General features: G+C 37.8%; 1 protein-coding gene across 1 annotated transcript in view; it reads left to right on the forward strand.

Annotated features, from left to right (window-relative positions):
- Nucleotides 1-15081, forward strand: part of LOC105178851 — a gene marked incomplete in the record, with an annotated part of 41017 nt that overhangs the window by 16103 nt on the left and 9833 nt on the right. Inside the window, 25 exon segments of the mRNA XM_011102407.2 lie at nt 151-555; nt 654-977; nt 1170-1301; nt 1385-1498; nt 2727-2911; nt 3846-3954; nt 4032-4175; nt 4767-5042; nt 5138-5755; nt 6357-6575; nt 7860-7963; nt 8353-8648; nt 8829-8913; nt 9653-10360; nt 10467-10785; nt 10903-11061; nt 11155-11318; nt 11424-11604; nt 11695-11964; nt 12066-12272; nt 12804-12858; nt 13112-13242; nt 13331-13840; nt 13939-14745; nt 14855-14931. Coding sequence (XP_011100709.1) covers nt 151-555; nt 654-977; nt 1170-1301; nt 1385-1498; nt 2727-2911; nt 3846-3954; nt 4032-4175; nt 4767-5042; nt 5138-5755; nt 6357-6575; nt 7860-7963; nt 8353-8648; nt 8829-8913; nt 9653-10360; nt 10467-10785; nt 10903-11061; nt 11155-11318; nt 11424-11604; nt 11695-11964; nt 12066-12272; nt 12804-12858; nt 13112-13242; nt 13331-13840; nt 13939-14745; nt 14855-14931 — 6599 coding nt within the window.

Genomic DNA, 15081 nt, shown 5'->3' on the forward strand with positions numbered 1-15081 from the left:
GCCAATCAGCACATAGAACAGGGGTAACTGCCATGTTCATGACTTCATATTTTTTCAAATTTACCAACTTCTTGGAAAATATCATGTTTCTTCTTCTCGTAGAGACATTTTTCGTTCTTGTCTTAATATTGTTTTTCCAATTGTCGCCAGGTCCATGTCTCTAGTTGTACAAGTGACTTGACCTTAAAAATGAAGCTCAATTCTTTGAAAATTATGGATGAACTTCGGGGATCTGTGACTACACACTCACAGTATTTAGCTCGTTCAGTGTCCATGGATCAGCATTCTCCTAGCTCCCCTAATATTTTAGAACCTCAAGAGAAGGACCTGTTTGAAGTAACAGTTGATGAGGATGATATCTTCACAGATGCTTTGCCTGATTTCTTGACTTTGCATGACACTGCTGAAATCCATGAGAAGGATCTCTCTAGGGTAAAAAGTATTTCCAATGATGTCTTCTATGAGGCAATGAGCTCTGATGATTCTGATTTTGTGTCTGTTACATTCTTGACAAGGAATCCTGGTTCTCCTGATTATGATGGTATAGATACACAGGTAACCATCTGAGGGAGAAATGTGGAAGAAAAGAATTAGATACTTTGATATTAAATCCTCTACATTTTGGTTTCTGAATTATGTTGTGAACTTTTCAGATGAGTATTCAGATGTCGAAATTGGAATTCTATTGCAACCGGCCTACTCTTGTTGCTTTGATCAACTTTGGTTTTGACCTAAGCTCTGCAGATAGAGGGGTTAGTGGTACAAATGAAAGTCCTGATGAAGACACTCCAGGAAACAAAGACAAGACTGAAGAACATGGACATGCGTCAGGCGTCACGGGATTACTGGGGTATGGGAAAGGTCGTGTCGTTTTTCATTTGAACATGAATGTTGATAGCGTTACCATGTTTCTTAATAAGGAGGATGGTGCTCAACTTGCCATGTTCGTGCAAGAAAGTTTTCTTTTGGATATTAAGGTACTATAAATCCTTCTCTAGTTTTGGATGCATCAAGAGATCCTATAGCTGTGTTTGTGTGTGTATGTATATGTTTATTTTTTACTGAATGAGTTGCAATTATGCATATTTCAAATTGAGTTATTGTCCTTTGTCCCTTTTAGTTTCTGAGTCACCGAATAATCATCATAAGCAAGTTTTTACTTTATTCAGATTCATCCAAGTTCAATTTCTATCGAGGGTACTTTAGGAAACTTTAGACTGCGTGATCTGTCACTTGGGTCTGATCACTGTTGGGGTTGGCTTTGTGATTTGCGGAACCAAGAAGCTGAATCCCTAATACAGGTAATTAATAATTTTGCACAGAAAAACCTTTTTGCTCTTACATTGTTTCCAACTACTATCTGTTAACCTTTGGCCTTCTCCAGTTTACATTCAATTCCTACAGCATTGAAGATGATGATTATGAAGGATATGATTATAGTTTGAGTGGCCGGCTTTCTGCTGTTCGCATTGTTTTTCTTTACAGATTCGTCCAGGAGGTACATTTTTGGCTCTATATTTCTATATTGTTACAGTGTGCAAACAGTATATGCTGGTCTGTTCAATTTCTTCATGTCATGCAAAGCTTTTATAGTTGTTACTCGAGCTTGCAACATCAATGAACTGTAATACAGCCGAAACTCATTCCGACAGTGTTTAATATTTGCCTTATATTCTGTTGTTTACTTTTATTTTTGTCAGTAGCTCTGATTACTCTGATATTGAAGAAATTGGGCTAATACAGGTGTCATTTTCAAGAGAACAGTTGGGTTATTAAGTGTAATATTTGCAATCAATGTGCTATTCTTTTATTGCTCATGCTGTGTTACAATATAAGTGCATTACTGAGTGTAATTTGGCATCAATTCGTTGTGCATGTATATTAGTTGCTATATTTCATTTATCCCATTATTTATCACAGACAAATGCCAAGAGATTGCTATCATTTTCTATTACTGGCAATAGACATAAGTTAAAACCTAAATTAAATCAGGAGGTGGCATGAATTACAGGATTGGGTTGACCAACACCAAATGCACGAGTTTTGCTGGGGTATCAGTCACCAAGAACACAAAAAGTTGTATATAAAAGTCACATCTGCTACTTTTTTGAAATCTTCTGCCTAATTTCTGTAGGGAATTGTTTATGTACTTATGTTTATGTTTAGCTGAACAGATGTATGTTTCATCTATATATGAACCCCAACATAGGATGTTGCTTGGTTCTCTGGAGTTAATGGGTAAAAAAGTTCGAAATACTTACCTAGTGAATTTCTGCCTGAGGGAGAGGGATCAGACCTTCCTGTGCACATGTCCCTCTATCACTGTGAAGTCGAAAGAGGCCTCAACTGCCGATGCTATGAACTATGCTCATTTTACTAGTCTGAGTTTTGTTTAGTTGGTACTGATAAGTGTACAAAGTCGCTATGTTTAGAGTGACAGCTGGTTTGCTGGTATAGCTTCCTTTCTCCCTCACCGAGGACAAATTGCATCTAAGAGTAAAAATATTTGGATGGCCGTGTGTAACTAATCCTAAATCTGTGGGAGAAAGCCATTCACAGTCAATTCCAAGATCAAGATTTCTGGTCTACTTAGGCTACTTAACTTTATACAGGATCTGCATTCTCTCTTTATAATTTTAGAAGTCTCATTTTTTTTCTGACTAACATAATTGTTATCAAGACTCGTGATATTCTTTGATGCATGTTAAATAATCTGCATCCTGCAGGTAAGTGCGTACTTCATGGAGCTTGCCACCCCACATACTGAAGAAGCAATTAAACTTGTTGATAAAGTTGGAGGGATAGAATGGCTGATCCAGAAATACGAGGTTGATGGGGCATCTGCTGTAAAACTGGACCTTTCACTGGACACTCCCATAATAGTAGTTCCACGAAATTCACTGAGCAACGAGTTAGTTTGTGTTCTCCTTTTATCTGCTTGACTTTAGCTGTACTTTTATTCTGTGAAGATAAATTGGAGAATTACTATGCATGGCATTCTGTAACCTTCTGAATTTCTTTCAGAATTCTGCCTCTTGAAACTGGAAATCATTATGAGTGGTGGTGATCCTGAGCATTACTTATTGTAGCTGGTTCCAATCAAGTTCGACTAGAACTTTTATTGGTAGCGCTTTGGTTTAGTGTAGTTTACTCGTAGCACTTATTCATAACTCGAATTTGAAGTAACCCATGCCGTATATGGATTTTAAGGCCTCGCCTTCCTGCTCTCTGATGTACAAATTCGCTGTTATTTGTAGCAATTTGGTCTATTTTGGTTCTCATTGTCCTATTTTACCCCTGATATTTGTTCTCAACATTCTACTGAAGAGTGAGCTAACCTATGTTCTGATGAATTATAAGGACTAATCTTCCTAGTCTTTGGTTAACAAAATGGATCTTCGATCTTCCCAAGTGTTCTTTTCTGCCTTTCTCTATTCCTGCTTACCTGACTGCTCAAATTTCAAAATCCGTGTATTAAGACAGTTAGTTTTTAGAAGTGTTTTGAGTTCTTAAAAGTACTTCCCCCCCAACTTTGAGATATGTCATGAAGTGTACTAGTGTAGTAACCATTTTTCTCCATTTAATCTTTATTTTGAATCATAAATGGAGAGCTGGTTTACTCTATCTTTACAGTTGTCTACTCTATCCATTTTTCTTTAGATTGAAATACTACGGATATCTGGTAGGCGAGGCTTTATATGCTACCCTATATTCTTTTTGTTTTCTTTTTACTTGAACTTGTTTTGTCTTTTCTTGTGAGATGTAAAAGTGATAGTTAAATATTTCCCTTCAAGAAACCCCTGCTTGCTTAAGTAAAGTCTTATGTTATTGTATCTGTTCTACAGTTTCATGCAACTTGATCTGGGCCATCTACGGATCAGAAATGCATTCAGTTGGTATGGATGTCCAGAGAAGGATCCTTCAGCTGTTCATCTTGATGTTCTTGATGCGGAGGTTGTTATTTCTGTTTCTAGTTTTAGAATTGTGTCTCAAGCTCAGTCTTTATTCTGATTCTATCAGTGTAAATGCAGATTTTGGGAATCAATTTGGCAGTTGGAATCAATGGCTCCATCGGTAAACCAATGATACGTGAAGGAAGAGAAGTTCATTTTTATGTTAGGCGCAGTTTAAGAGATGTCTTTCGCAAAGTCCCAACGCTGTCTTTGGAAGTTAAAGTAAATTTTGTGTTACAATACTTCTTATTCTGCTTCTTTGCTGTTATTTATGTTCATCCTCATATGCTTCCTGTTTCTTGCACCAAAGCATGTGGTAAGAGGCTGTTTGATCTCTAGCTTACTTATTGTGCTCATCTTGATTTAATTTCAGGCTCTGCCCTCTTCTGTGCTCCCCATGTGGTCTGTTGTTTTTTAGACGATACATCCTTTACTGTAATTAGCTTTGTACCTCCACTATGTCTATAGATCTAATGTAGTAGTGAAGGAGTCATTGCATTGGGTTGTTTAGGGTTAACTTAAATGCTTTGCATATAAATTCTAGAAGTAGTCTAGGATGTTAAGCTTGGGGGAGAGGGTAGTGATTTGGAGGTCGGGTAAGTTGGTGCAGTAGAACACTGCAGTGAGGTAAAGAAACTAAGGTTTTCTTAAACCAATTACTATATACATTTATATATATATCGGTACTGGACTTGAAGCCAGTTTTTATTCCTGTCCTTTATATCTCATTTTGTTGTAGTAGCCGCTGATCTTTTATCAACCATACATTTTATATACTTACATGATTTCATTATTCTTTTTCCTGTGGTACAGGTGGGTTTGTTGCATGCTGTGATGTCCGATAAGGAGTATAATGTGATTCTTGATTGTTTCTACATGAACTTGTGTGAACAACCAACTCTTCCTCCCAGTTTCCGCAGTAGCAAATCTTCTGCAAAAGATACGATAAGATTGCTGGCTGATAAGGTAAACATGAACAGTCAGGTGCTTTTGTCGCGCACTGTTACGATAGTGGCCGTTGAAGTTGACTATGCATTGCTAGAGCTGTGCTATGGGGCTGATCAGGATTTCCCTTTGGCTCATGTTATTGTGAGTAATTTGTGAATGTTGTTCGTGTGTGTGTTTGTGTCTGTGCTTTACACAGTGTAAGAATTCATGCTTGCTGCTGAATTGGTTTCTTGCAGCTTGAAGGTCTTTGGGTGAAATACCGGATGACATCATTATCAGAAGCTGACTTGTATATTACAATACCTAAGTTCTCAATTTTAGACATTCGTCCCAATACAAAAGCCGAAATGAGGCTGATGCTTGGGTCATGTACTGATGTCCCAAAGCAAATGTCCTCTGAACAAAATTTAGATTTACCAAATTCAACGATGTTTTTAATGGATGGAAGATGGCGACTCTCATCACAATCATTTGTAGTTCGGGTGCAGCAACCTCGTGTCCTTGTTGTTCCTGATTTTATTCTGGCTGTCTGTGAATTTTTTGTGCCAGCCTTGGGAACCATAACTGGCAGGGATGAAATGATGGATCCCAAGAATGATCCAATTTCGAGGAAGAATAGCATAGTTCTTTCTGCTCCTCTATATAAACAAATAGAAGACGTAGTGCATCTATCTCCAAGTTGCCAACTCATAGCGGATGCTGTAGGAATTGATGAATACATATATGATGGCTGTGGGAAGACTATCTGTCTGTCCAATGAGAAAGAAGTGAAAGAGTTGCATTCATCGGGAGCGGGGCCCATCATTATCATAGGGCGGGGTAAGAGGTTGAGGTTTGTGAATGTAAAAATTGAGGTACTTTTCTAACTGCTTCCTCTTCTTTTTCTTCCCCCCTTCTATTTTGAATTGTTTGCTACATATATTTATTTTGGGTAGAAGTGTCTGCCCCTAATGTTACTAGCTTCAGGGATCTGTATTTGGAATACATTGATGAAAAAGGCTCTGATAGCCATCTTTCGTACTATTTTGAATTGTTTGTTGCATATATCTGTTTCATATATTTGGGATATATTGCTGACAAAAGGCTTTGGATGCTATCTCTCGTTCTATTTTGAATTGTTTGTTGCATATATTTATTCGGGATAGAAGTGTTTTCTCCTAATGTCCTAGCTTCCGGTATCTGTATTTTGAATATATTACTGACAATAGGATTTTTAAGCTATCTTTTGACAATTCGCATAATTCTTCTTTTAGTAGCATGCTCTTCTGCTCTACATGTGTTCTTTGTTCCTAACTCCAATGACATTGGAGTGGTTTCAAATCCTCAATGACTGTAGTTTTAGAAATCTGTGTGCTCTCAGTATGTCAGCTTTGGGCGACTTTACCTCTTGTCAAAACCAACAATCTTTTTCCTGCTTCTAGGAACTGACCTTACTTTCTTATTTGATTTCTGTAGAATGGCTTACTTTTGAGGAAATATACATATTTGAGCTATGATAGTTGCTATTCAGTTTCCCGAGAAGATGGTGTTGAAATTTCCTTCCAGGATGATAATTATCTGAATAGAAACTGGAAAGACTCAGATCACTTGGAAGAAATGTCGCACACTTCAGATGCTTCTGGCCCAGTTCAATGTGAATCAAGTAAAATGCCAAGTTTCAGTTTTGAAGCCCAGGTAGATTATCTTCATCTCTGGTGATTTATTGTCTGATACAAAGTAGACTGTCCTTGTATTCTGTTCACTTGCTTATATTTTCTCTTTCATTACTTGCAGCTTATTGTGCTTACTTCTATGCAGTTTCTTTTAGTGGATCAATAAATTTTACTACTTACAGACAAAGGAAATGAATGTTAGGTCGGTTCTGATTCTAGTTTGATGTTTTGAATAACTGATGTCTCCGAGATATAGGTTGGCTGCTAAGTGCAAGCTCTTATCCTGTTTTCTAGGTTTCTGCTTCTCAAAGTACATTATCATCAGACGACAATTTTGAAGCATAAAAATTCTCTTTTCAGTTGGGAGCATACAAAACTTAATTGATAATAACTCCTAAACCAGTCAATAGCTTCAGGAAAACTTATGTTTGCTCTGTGTGTTACATAATGATGAGACTTGGTAGAATTGTACACCTGAGGACCCTTATACAGGATAATGTCTGTGGGAGGACTTTATTTTTGTTTACCATATTATGTTCGATTCATGCTTCCCCCTCTTGTCTACAATTTGAGTCTTTGTTTTGCGTGTTTGGGCTTGACTATTATCCTTGTAACAACTTGGCCTTTTGTTTCAGTTAGTTGCGTGCTACTGAATACTGGAGTACTTCCAGTTTAATGTTGTGCGCTATCGTGGGATCCTGCACCTAGCTTTTTTTTTCTTTTGACCCCAGAATGAAGCACCTCTATGGTGTTTGCAGGATTTGCTGTTCCGTTTGGCCCATATATGCCACTTAACTTCATGTTCAAATGTTTATGCTATTAAGAATAAGAATGGGGAACAGTTTAGTAATTAATAGTTCTTGTGCTTATATATCTCTTAGAAGCATCTGACTCTTTGTTCTTTACTCAAACTTATTAACATATGATGGTTTCACCTTAATTTAATGGAGAAATATCAAATTGATTCTTAGTGCATTCCATGAAGCTATTGGCATAACTTTTAACAAGCTATTGAAATGTCTATACTGCACTCTCTGTTTGTTTCTTGAGTGCAGGCTGGGTTTGTTCTGGGATTGAATTTTATCAAACTAGACTCACATTTTGCCTTCATTGAAATAGATTATGCTTATTATATACACTATTTCGTTATTTTGCAATGTTGAGTAATTAAATTTTCAGGAAGTTACAGGTTTAATACCTGCAGTTAGGAATATTGTTTGCTCTTTCAGTGTGTGAAGATTAATTTGGTTGTCAAAGTTCTTTTTGTCTTGTCTGTATGCTTATGTGGTTTATTTTTCTGTTATAGGTTGTTTCTCCTGAATTCACCTTCTATGACAGCAGTAAGTCTTTCCTGGACGATTCTATGCAGGGTGAAAAGCTTCTGCGTGCAAAAACTGATTTCAGCTTCATGTGAGTCTTAGCTTTATGTATAGTGTGGTCATCATCTTATTGTATTGTTGAAGGGAAGTTTTTTGATTTGGTGGTATTGCATGTATTTCTGGAATCCTATGATAATAAAACTTTTTTAATCACTACTTTATGATAATAAGTTTTGCTTTCTTAATGTGTTCCCCGTGTTTGGTGGTTTGGCATTTGCTATGGATATATACAGGTATTCTTATACAATAATTTCCGCGATGGTGTTTATTTTTTATGGATTGATTTAATTGTTTACTATGGAAATCGAAGGATATTCCAGTTTGAGAGATCCTTACGCTTTAAAGATTAGTCGTCGTATTTGTTCCTTTCTATCTGATGCTGGACAACAAGTATTACTTCTTTCTTTGATTTTCCAATAGGTATGCGTCAAAAGAAGATGATAGATGGATACGGGGCCTTCTCAAGGATCTAACTCTAGAGGCTGGTTCTGGTCTTGTTGTCCTTGACCCAGTGGATGTATCTGGGGGATATACTTCTGTGAAAGATAAAACAAACATATCACTGATGTCTACCGATATATATGCTCATCTTTCTTTGAGTGTTATTTCCCTTTTACTTAATCTTCAAAGTCAGGCATCTACAGCACTGCAATTGGGAAATGCTGACCCCCTGTCGCCTTGTACAAATTTTGATCGAATATGGGTGTCTCCAAAAGGTGTCTGTTTTCTTCTCTGAGTTTATTTTTGGGAACTTTTTGCCTCTTATGAGTTGCTTCTCTGTACTTTCTGCACCCACTAGCTGCTGGAAAATGAAAAGAGATAAAAAAGAACAGTGAAAAGACTAAATTTTCCCCTTTAGTCAGACTAATGTTGGTTATTGTACTATTTGTTCACAGAGGATGAATGTCTCAACAACCTGACATTTTGGAGGCCTAGAGCTCCGTCAAACTATGTAATTTTGGGTGATTGTGTAACATCAAGGTAATTGAGAAATATAAATTGCATTATTGCTTGTGGTTATTTGAAGTTTTCTTATACAGGAGCATGTTGAGAGGTAATCACTGTACTGTCTTTGTTTGCGTGGTGACCTTATACAAATATGTTCACTTCAAAGATGAATGGGATGAATAACAGATATATTGAGGGAGCAGGTGATTTCCATTATTTGCTGTAGAGTGTTGAACTTCAACTATTTGAACTACAATGACCTCCCCTGCATTTTGAAATTACCAAAACCTCGCTTCCATCTTTATAATGTTTCCTTGGACTTGGCAATAGTGTTAGCCACATTATTTAGGCTTTTTTCTTCCGTATTCCTTCTGCAGTTGAATGAATTTCGGTAGGGACATCTAGGAAGCTATTTTGTATTTTAAACTTTGTCTTGCTTCTCTCTCTGTCTGTATGTTAATCTCTTTGTCTTGCGTCTCGGTAGGACTTCCACTCTTGCATGTACACTCTAGGCTAACCACTATGCAGTTGGGATAACTTTTGTTATGACGTTTAGATTTTGTGACATTAAACTTTGTCAAACTTTCATCTGTCAAATTCAAATACTGTATATCCTATTTCTTGTTTCTTTCTGATTTTGCTTTGTTTAAACTGTTTTCCAATGACAGTCTCCCGTGTTACTTTCACTAATGTATTCTTTTAGCTGTTACGTCTTGCTGTTGATTGGCAGTGTTGACGTATGTATTGATTGGTTTGTTTTCATAATTCTCAGGCCAAATCCTCCTTCACAGACAGTCCTGGCTGTGAGTAACACATATGGTCGTGTGCGGAAGCCTCTTGGTTTCAAGCTCATTGGTTCTCTTTCGAGTATTAGGGGACAACAGACTCGAGAAGTTCCTTCAGATAGTGACAGTGACTGTGCTCTTTGGTTACCTGTTGCACCTCCTGGTTACTTGGCAGTAGGATGTGTCGCACATGTGGGAAGTCTACCACCTCCAAATCATGTTGTTCATTGTATTCGTTCTGACCTGGTGACATCCACAACATATTCAGAATGCCTACTGCATACGTCTGCTAATCATTTATTTGAATCTGGATTTAGCATTTGGCGACTAGACAACTGTGTGAGGTCATTTTATGCCCATCCATCAGCTGGCTGCCCTTCCAAAGACTGTTGCTTTGACCTGAATCATCTTCTTCTTTGGAACTCTAGCCAGCGACAATCTTTATTGGATGAATCTGTATTGGATTTTAACAGCGAACAGGAAAATGCATGCCCTCAGACAAGCAACAGGGGTGCAACTTCATCTGGTTGGGATGTTTTAAGATCAATTTCTAAAGCAAGCTCATTTTACATGTCAACCCCAAACTTTGAGAGAATTTGGTGGGACAGAGGTGGTGATATTCGCCGACCATTTTCAATATGGAGACCTATACCTCGCCTTGGATATGCCATACTGGGTGACTGCATAACTGAAGGGTTAGATCTTCTTCTGTCTATGTATTCTTTGTCAGTGTTATGAATTTTGTAGCGCAGTTTCTGCTTTTATAGAACTTATCTTGCTTTTTGGTAATGCTGCATCCAGATTGGAACCTCCTCCATTAGGCGTAATTTTCAAGGCTAATGACCCTGAAATTTCTGCAAAACCTGTACAATTTACAAAAGTTGCGCATATTGTGAAGAAAGGCCCAGAGGAAGCATTCTTCTGGTACCCTATTGCCCCTGCTGGTTATGCGTCTTTGGGATGTATAGTAACACAACACGATGAAGCACCTCCATTGGATTCTATTTGCTGCCCAAGAATGGATTTAGTTAGCCAAGCTAACATAGCTGAGATGCCCATCTCGAGATCATCAAGTTCAAAGGCATCTCATTCTTGGAGTATTTGGAAAGTTGAGAATCAGGTTAAGTTGTAGGAATTCAAATCAACTGCAGTTCTTTTATTCACCATTTTAGTTTCCAATTTTTTTCTGTAAAGGCATATTTTTCTTGACCTTCAGTGTGCTTCGTTATTTATGCAGGCTTGCACATTTCTTGCTCGTTCTGACCTGAAAAAGCCATCTAGCAGATTAGCATTTGCTATTGGTGATACAGTGAAGCCAAAGACACGGGATAACATAACAGCTGAGATGAAAATAAGATGTTTTTCTCTGACTATTTTGGATAGCTTGTGTGGAATGGTTTGCACCTTGCTGATTAATATTTGCCTTCTCAGTGGTCAATATTTCTTGAGCTTGTTTTGTATCTTGATTTTGTATGTGTTTTCTTTCCAGATGACTCCACTCTTTGATGCTACAATTACTAACATCAAGCTGGCCACACATGGTCGAGTTGAGGCGATGAACGCAGTGTTGATTTCTTCCTTTGCCGCATCAACTTTTAATATTCATTTAGAAGCATGGGAGCCACTTGTTGAGCCATTTGATGGAATATTTAAGTAAGAACTTTAGGTGATTGAACACTTATTCCTTTTCTTATTATACTGGATAACGAATCCATTTGCGAGCTGACTGGACTAAATAATTATTCTTCTACTTGGAAGGCTTGAAACATATGATACCAACTTAAGCCAACCGGTAAGGGTAGCCAAAAGAATGCGAATTGCTGCTACCAGTATTTTGAATGTGAATCTGAGTGCTGCAAATGTTGATACCTTAGCACAAACCATAGATTCATGGAGAAAGCAGAGGGAACTTGAAGAAAAAGCAATGAGATTGTTTCAGGTTAAATGATGTGCTAATTTTTCCCATCATACTCTCCCCATGCTCTTATTCTTGTTTGTCCCTCTTCTTAACAACTTGTTAACTTCGCAGGAAGCTTCGGGTCCTGATGCATCTGACCAAAATTCAACCCATCTGGCTTTGGATGAAGATGATTTTCAAACTGTGACAGTGGAAAATAAACTTGGGTGTGATATATACCTGAAGAAAACTCAGGACGATTTTGATACCGCCAGTTCACTGCACCATGATGATTTTGCTGCCTTGTGGATACCACCTCCAAGGTATTCTGACAGATTAAATGTTTCGGATGACTCAAGGGAACCTCGATGTTACGTTGGAATTCAAATACTTGAAGCAAAGGTTGTTATTCGTAAACCTTCATTATCAACAGCTTTGTCACTCTTTTCTTGAGGATAAGTAAACGTATTGAAGTTCTAAATTGTTGTCCCATTTCTGTACAGGGTTTACCTCTTCTTGATGATGGAAACAGTCATCGATTTTTCTGTGCTTTGCGCTTGCTTGTAGAGAATCAGGAAGCTAGTCCCCAGAAGCTTTTTCCTCAAAGTGCGAGAACAAAGTGTGTTCAACCATTGACTACTAAAGTAAATGATTCGAATGAAGGCACAGCTAAATGGAACGAACTTTTCATTTTTGAAGTTACTCGTAAGGTATGGGATGCTCATGAGGCCTTGTTTGATTTTGTTTTCATTCTCAGTTTTCAATTTTTAGTATTCTCAAGTGAATTTTTGTTTTTGTGTTGGGTTTCGCATGAGAAATGTGAATATGTGAATTTGTTTGGGTAGTATGTTTTATGATAGTTTTTATTATGAAAAGACGTGATAGAATGAAAATGTTTTTGAAATAGGATGTTCTGTAATATCTTTTTCTGTAAAAAGACGTGATGGAATGAAAAACGTGTTTGGATTAGGATATTTTGTGATAGTTTTGCATGAAAAGACGTGATAGAATGAAAAAGTGGTATTTTTTAATAGTTTTATCAGTTTGTATTATATAATATGCTGTCCTCACCTCTGGCAATGTAATGTGTAAATTCCGATGAATCCAAAAATATTACTTCAAATTCTGTATCTTTATTTTAACCCTTATATAGTCTGACTAATTATATAAACTTTTTCTAGGCTGAATGCTCTATGGTATTATGTTTGTCTGAAATGAGGTTTCTGTGTACTTGCTGTTAGGGAACGGCTAAGTTGGAGGTGGAAGTTACAAATCTTGCTGCAAAGGCTGGTAAAGGTATCAGCCAAATAGCCCATTGGCTGGCACATCCACACTATTTCTTTCTTTCTTTTGCCTCTTCAACTCAGAACCGGTGGAATCTGACTTATTTCATCTGTTGTATATAAACGAACTTTTGGAGGATTTATAATTTTATGCAGATAGCTTAACCTAATGAGATTTTAATTTTTTCCATATATGTGTTGCTAGAGTACAAATTGTGTTAATTTAGCCTGTGATGATCTGACACCTGCTGTTTGGTTAATATTAGGCGAGGTTGTGGGTGCTTGTTCATTTTCTGTTGGACATGGAACAAGCATGTTGAAAAAGATTGCTTCTGTTAAAATGATCCATCAAACAACCAATGTTCAGGGTATTGCATCTTATCCCCTAAAAGGAAGGGTAGGTGGAAAGTGTTTTTCTGTTTTTATCTTTTGAAGGATGTGTTTAATACCATAACTTTCTTGTGTCCTTGCCATATTCTTTTCAGGGGCAAGATAATGATGAAATGCATTCTCGTTGTTGCCTTTTTGTATCTACTTCTTACGTTGAGAAAAGCATGGTTACTGATGTAGACAATAAACGGGGAGATGAGAATGAGTTAGATGGGGATATGGGTTTCTGGGTTGCACTTGGCCCTGATGGTCCCTGGCATGGTTTTCGTTCATTACTCCCTCTATCAGTCATTACGAGGAAACTGGAAGATGATTTTGTGGCTTTAGAGGTTTCAATGAAAAATGGCAAGAAGCATGCAGTTTTCAGGGGCTTTTCTACCGCTATAAATGACTCAGATATTAAATTGGACATTTCTATATGCCATATCTCGGTGATTAATGGTAATGATGTTTCTTCTGGGATAAGCAGTAATAACATAGTCGTCGAAGAGATTTTCGAGAATCAACAATATCATCCAGCCTCTGGTTGGGGTAAGAATGAATATGGTTCTCCTGATAAGGAGCCAGGGCGTTGGAGTACTAGGGATTTCTCATATTCATCTAAAGTGAGTCTATTTCTTTTAAATGTTTAAAAGAATCTGGTTTTTCTCTTGCTTTTAAATTTGATAATATTTTTATTGCTTTGTTCCTGCTTCTCTTAAAGGAATTCTTTGAACCTCCTCTTCCCCCTGGATGGACGTGGGCGTCAACGTGGACAGTTGACAAATCTCAGTTTGTTGATACTGATGGTTGGGCTTATGGCCCTGACTTTCAAAGCTTAAGATGGCCTCCGACTTCTCCAAAGTCAGGAATGAAGTCAGCTCGTGATGCTGTCCGTCGAAGGCGCTGGACGCGCACAAGGCAAGAGCTTGATCACTGGTCGAAACCAAAGCAAAGTTTTCTTGACATTACTCTGTTTCCAGGTTGCTCTACAGTTTTACCATGGAGAAGCTTATCCAAGGACTCTAGACAGTGTCTACGAATTCGTCCATCCAGTGATAATTCTCAAACTTCTTATGCTTGGGGCCGTCCAGTTTCTGTCGAGAAGGACGCATTATCTGTAGACCAAGGTTTACTTGCTCGTCAAAGTAGCCTGAAGCATGAAACTAAGACCGGAATTTCTCCACTGAGGCTAGATCAGCTAGAGAAGAAGGATCTTCTTTGGTGTTGCCCTGGATCTAGTGGTAGATTATTTTGGCTCTCCATTGGCACAGATGCAACAGTTCTTCATACAGATCTTAATACCCCTGTATATGATTGGAAAATATCAGCCAGCTCCCCGTTGAGGTTGGAGAACAGACTTCCTTGTTCTGCAGAATTCAAAATCTGGGAAAGGCTGAGAGATGGTAAAAACGTAGAAAGACAGCATGGTCTTGTTTCATCCCGTGGGACTGTACACATATACTGTGCTGACATACGGAATCCGATATATGTAATGTTATTTGTTCAGGGTGGTTGGGTCATGGAAAAGGTAATCTCTTTCAATTTGAGTTGCATGCGAGTGTTCCCTTTGTTGTGCACGAAACCATTAGAAATGTTATTAATTGTTGATGTCATCTTTCTGTCACTTGATAAACCAGGACCCTGTTCTTATCTTGGATATATCATGCGGTAATCATGTTTCCTCATTTTGGATGCTTCACCAGCAGAGGAAAAGGTAAATAGGCTTAGAAGTCTTCATAAATATGTTTCAGTGATTTCTTCTTCTGGATGTATACTGCCCTTGTGCAGTTAGTTTCGGAAATTCATACAGTTGGGTTTTCTCTTTTTCTTTTTAAGGAAGAAACCCCCCCCCCCCCCCCCCCCG

Source organism: Sesamum indicum, unplaced genomic scaffold (assembly GCF_000512975.1).
Source record: "Sesamum indicum cultivar Zhongzhi No. 13 unplaced genomic scaffold, S_indicum_v1.0 scaffold00109, whole genome shotgun sequence".
Taxonomy (NCBI): domain Eukaryota; kingdom Viridiplantae; phylum Streptophyta; class Magnoliopsida; order Lamiales; family Pedaliaceae; genus Sesamum; species Sesamum indicum.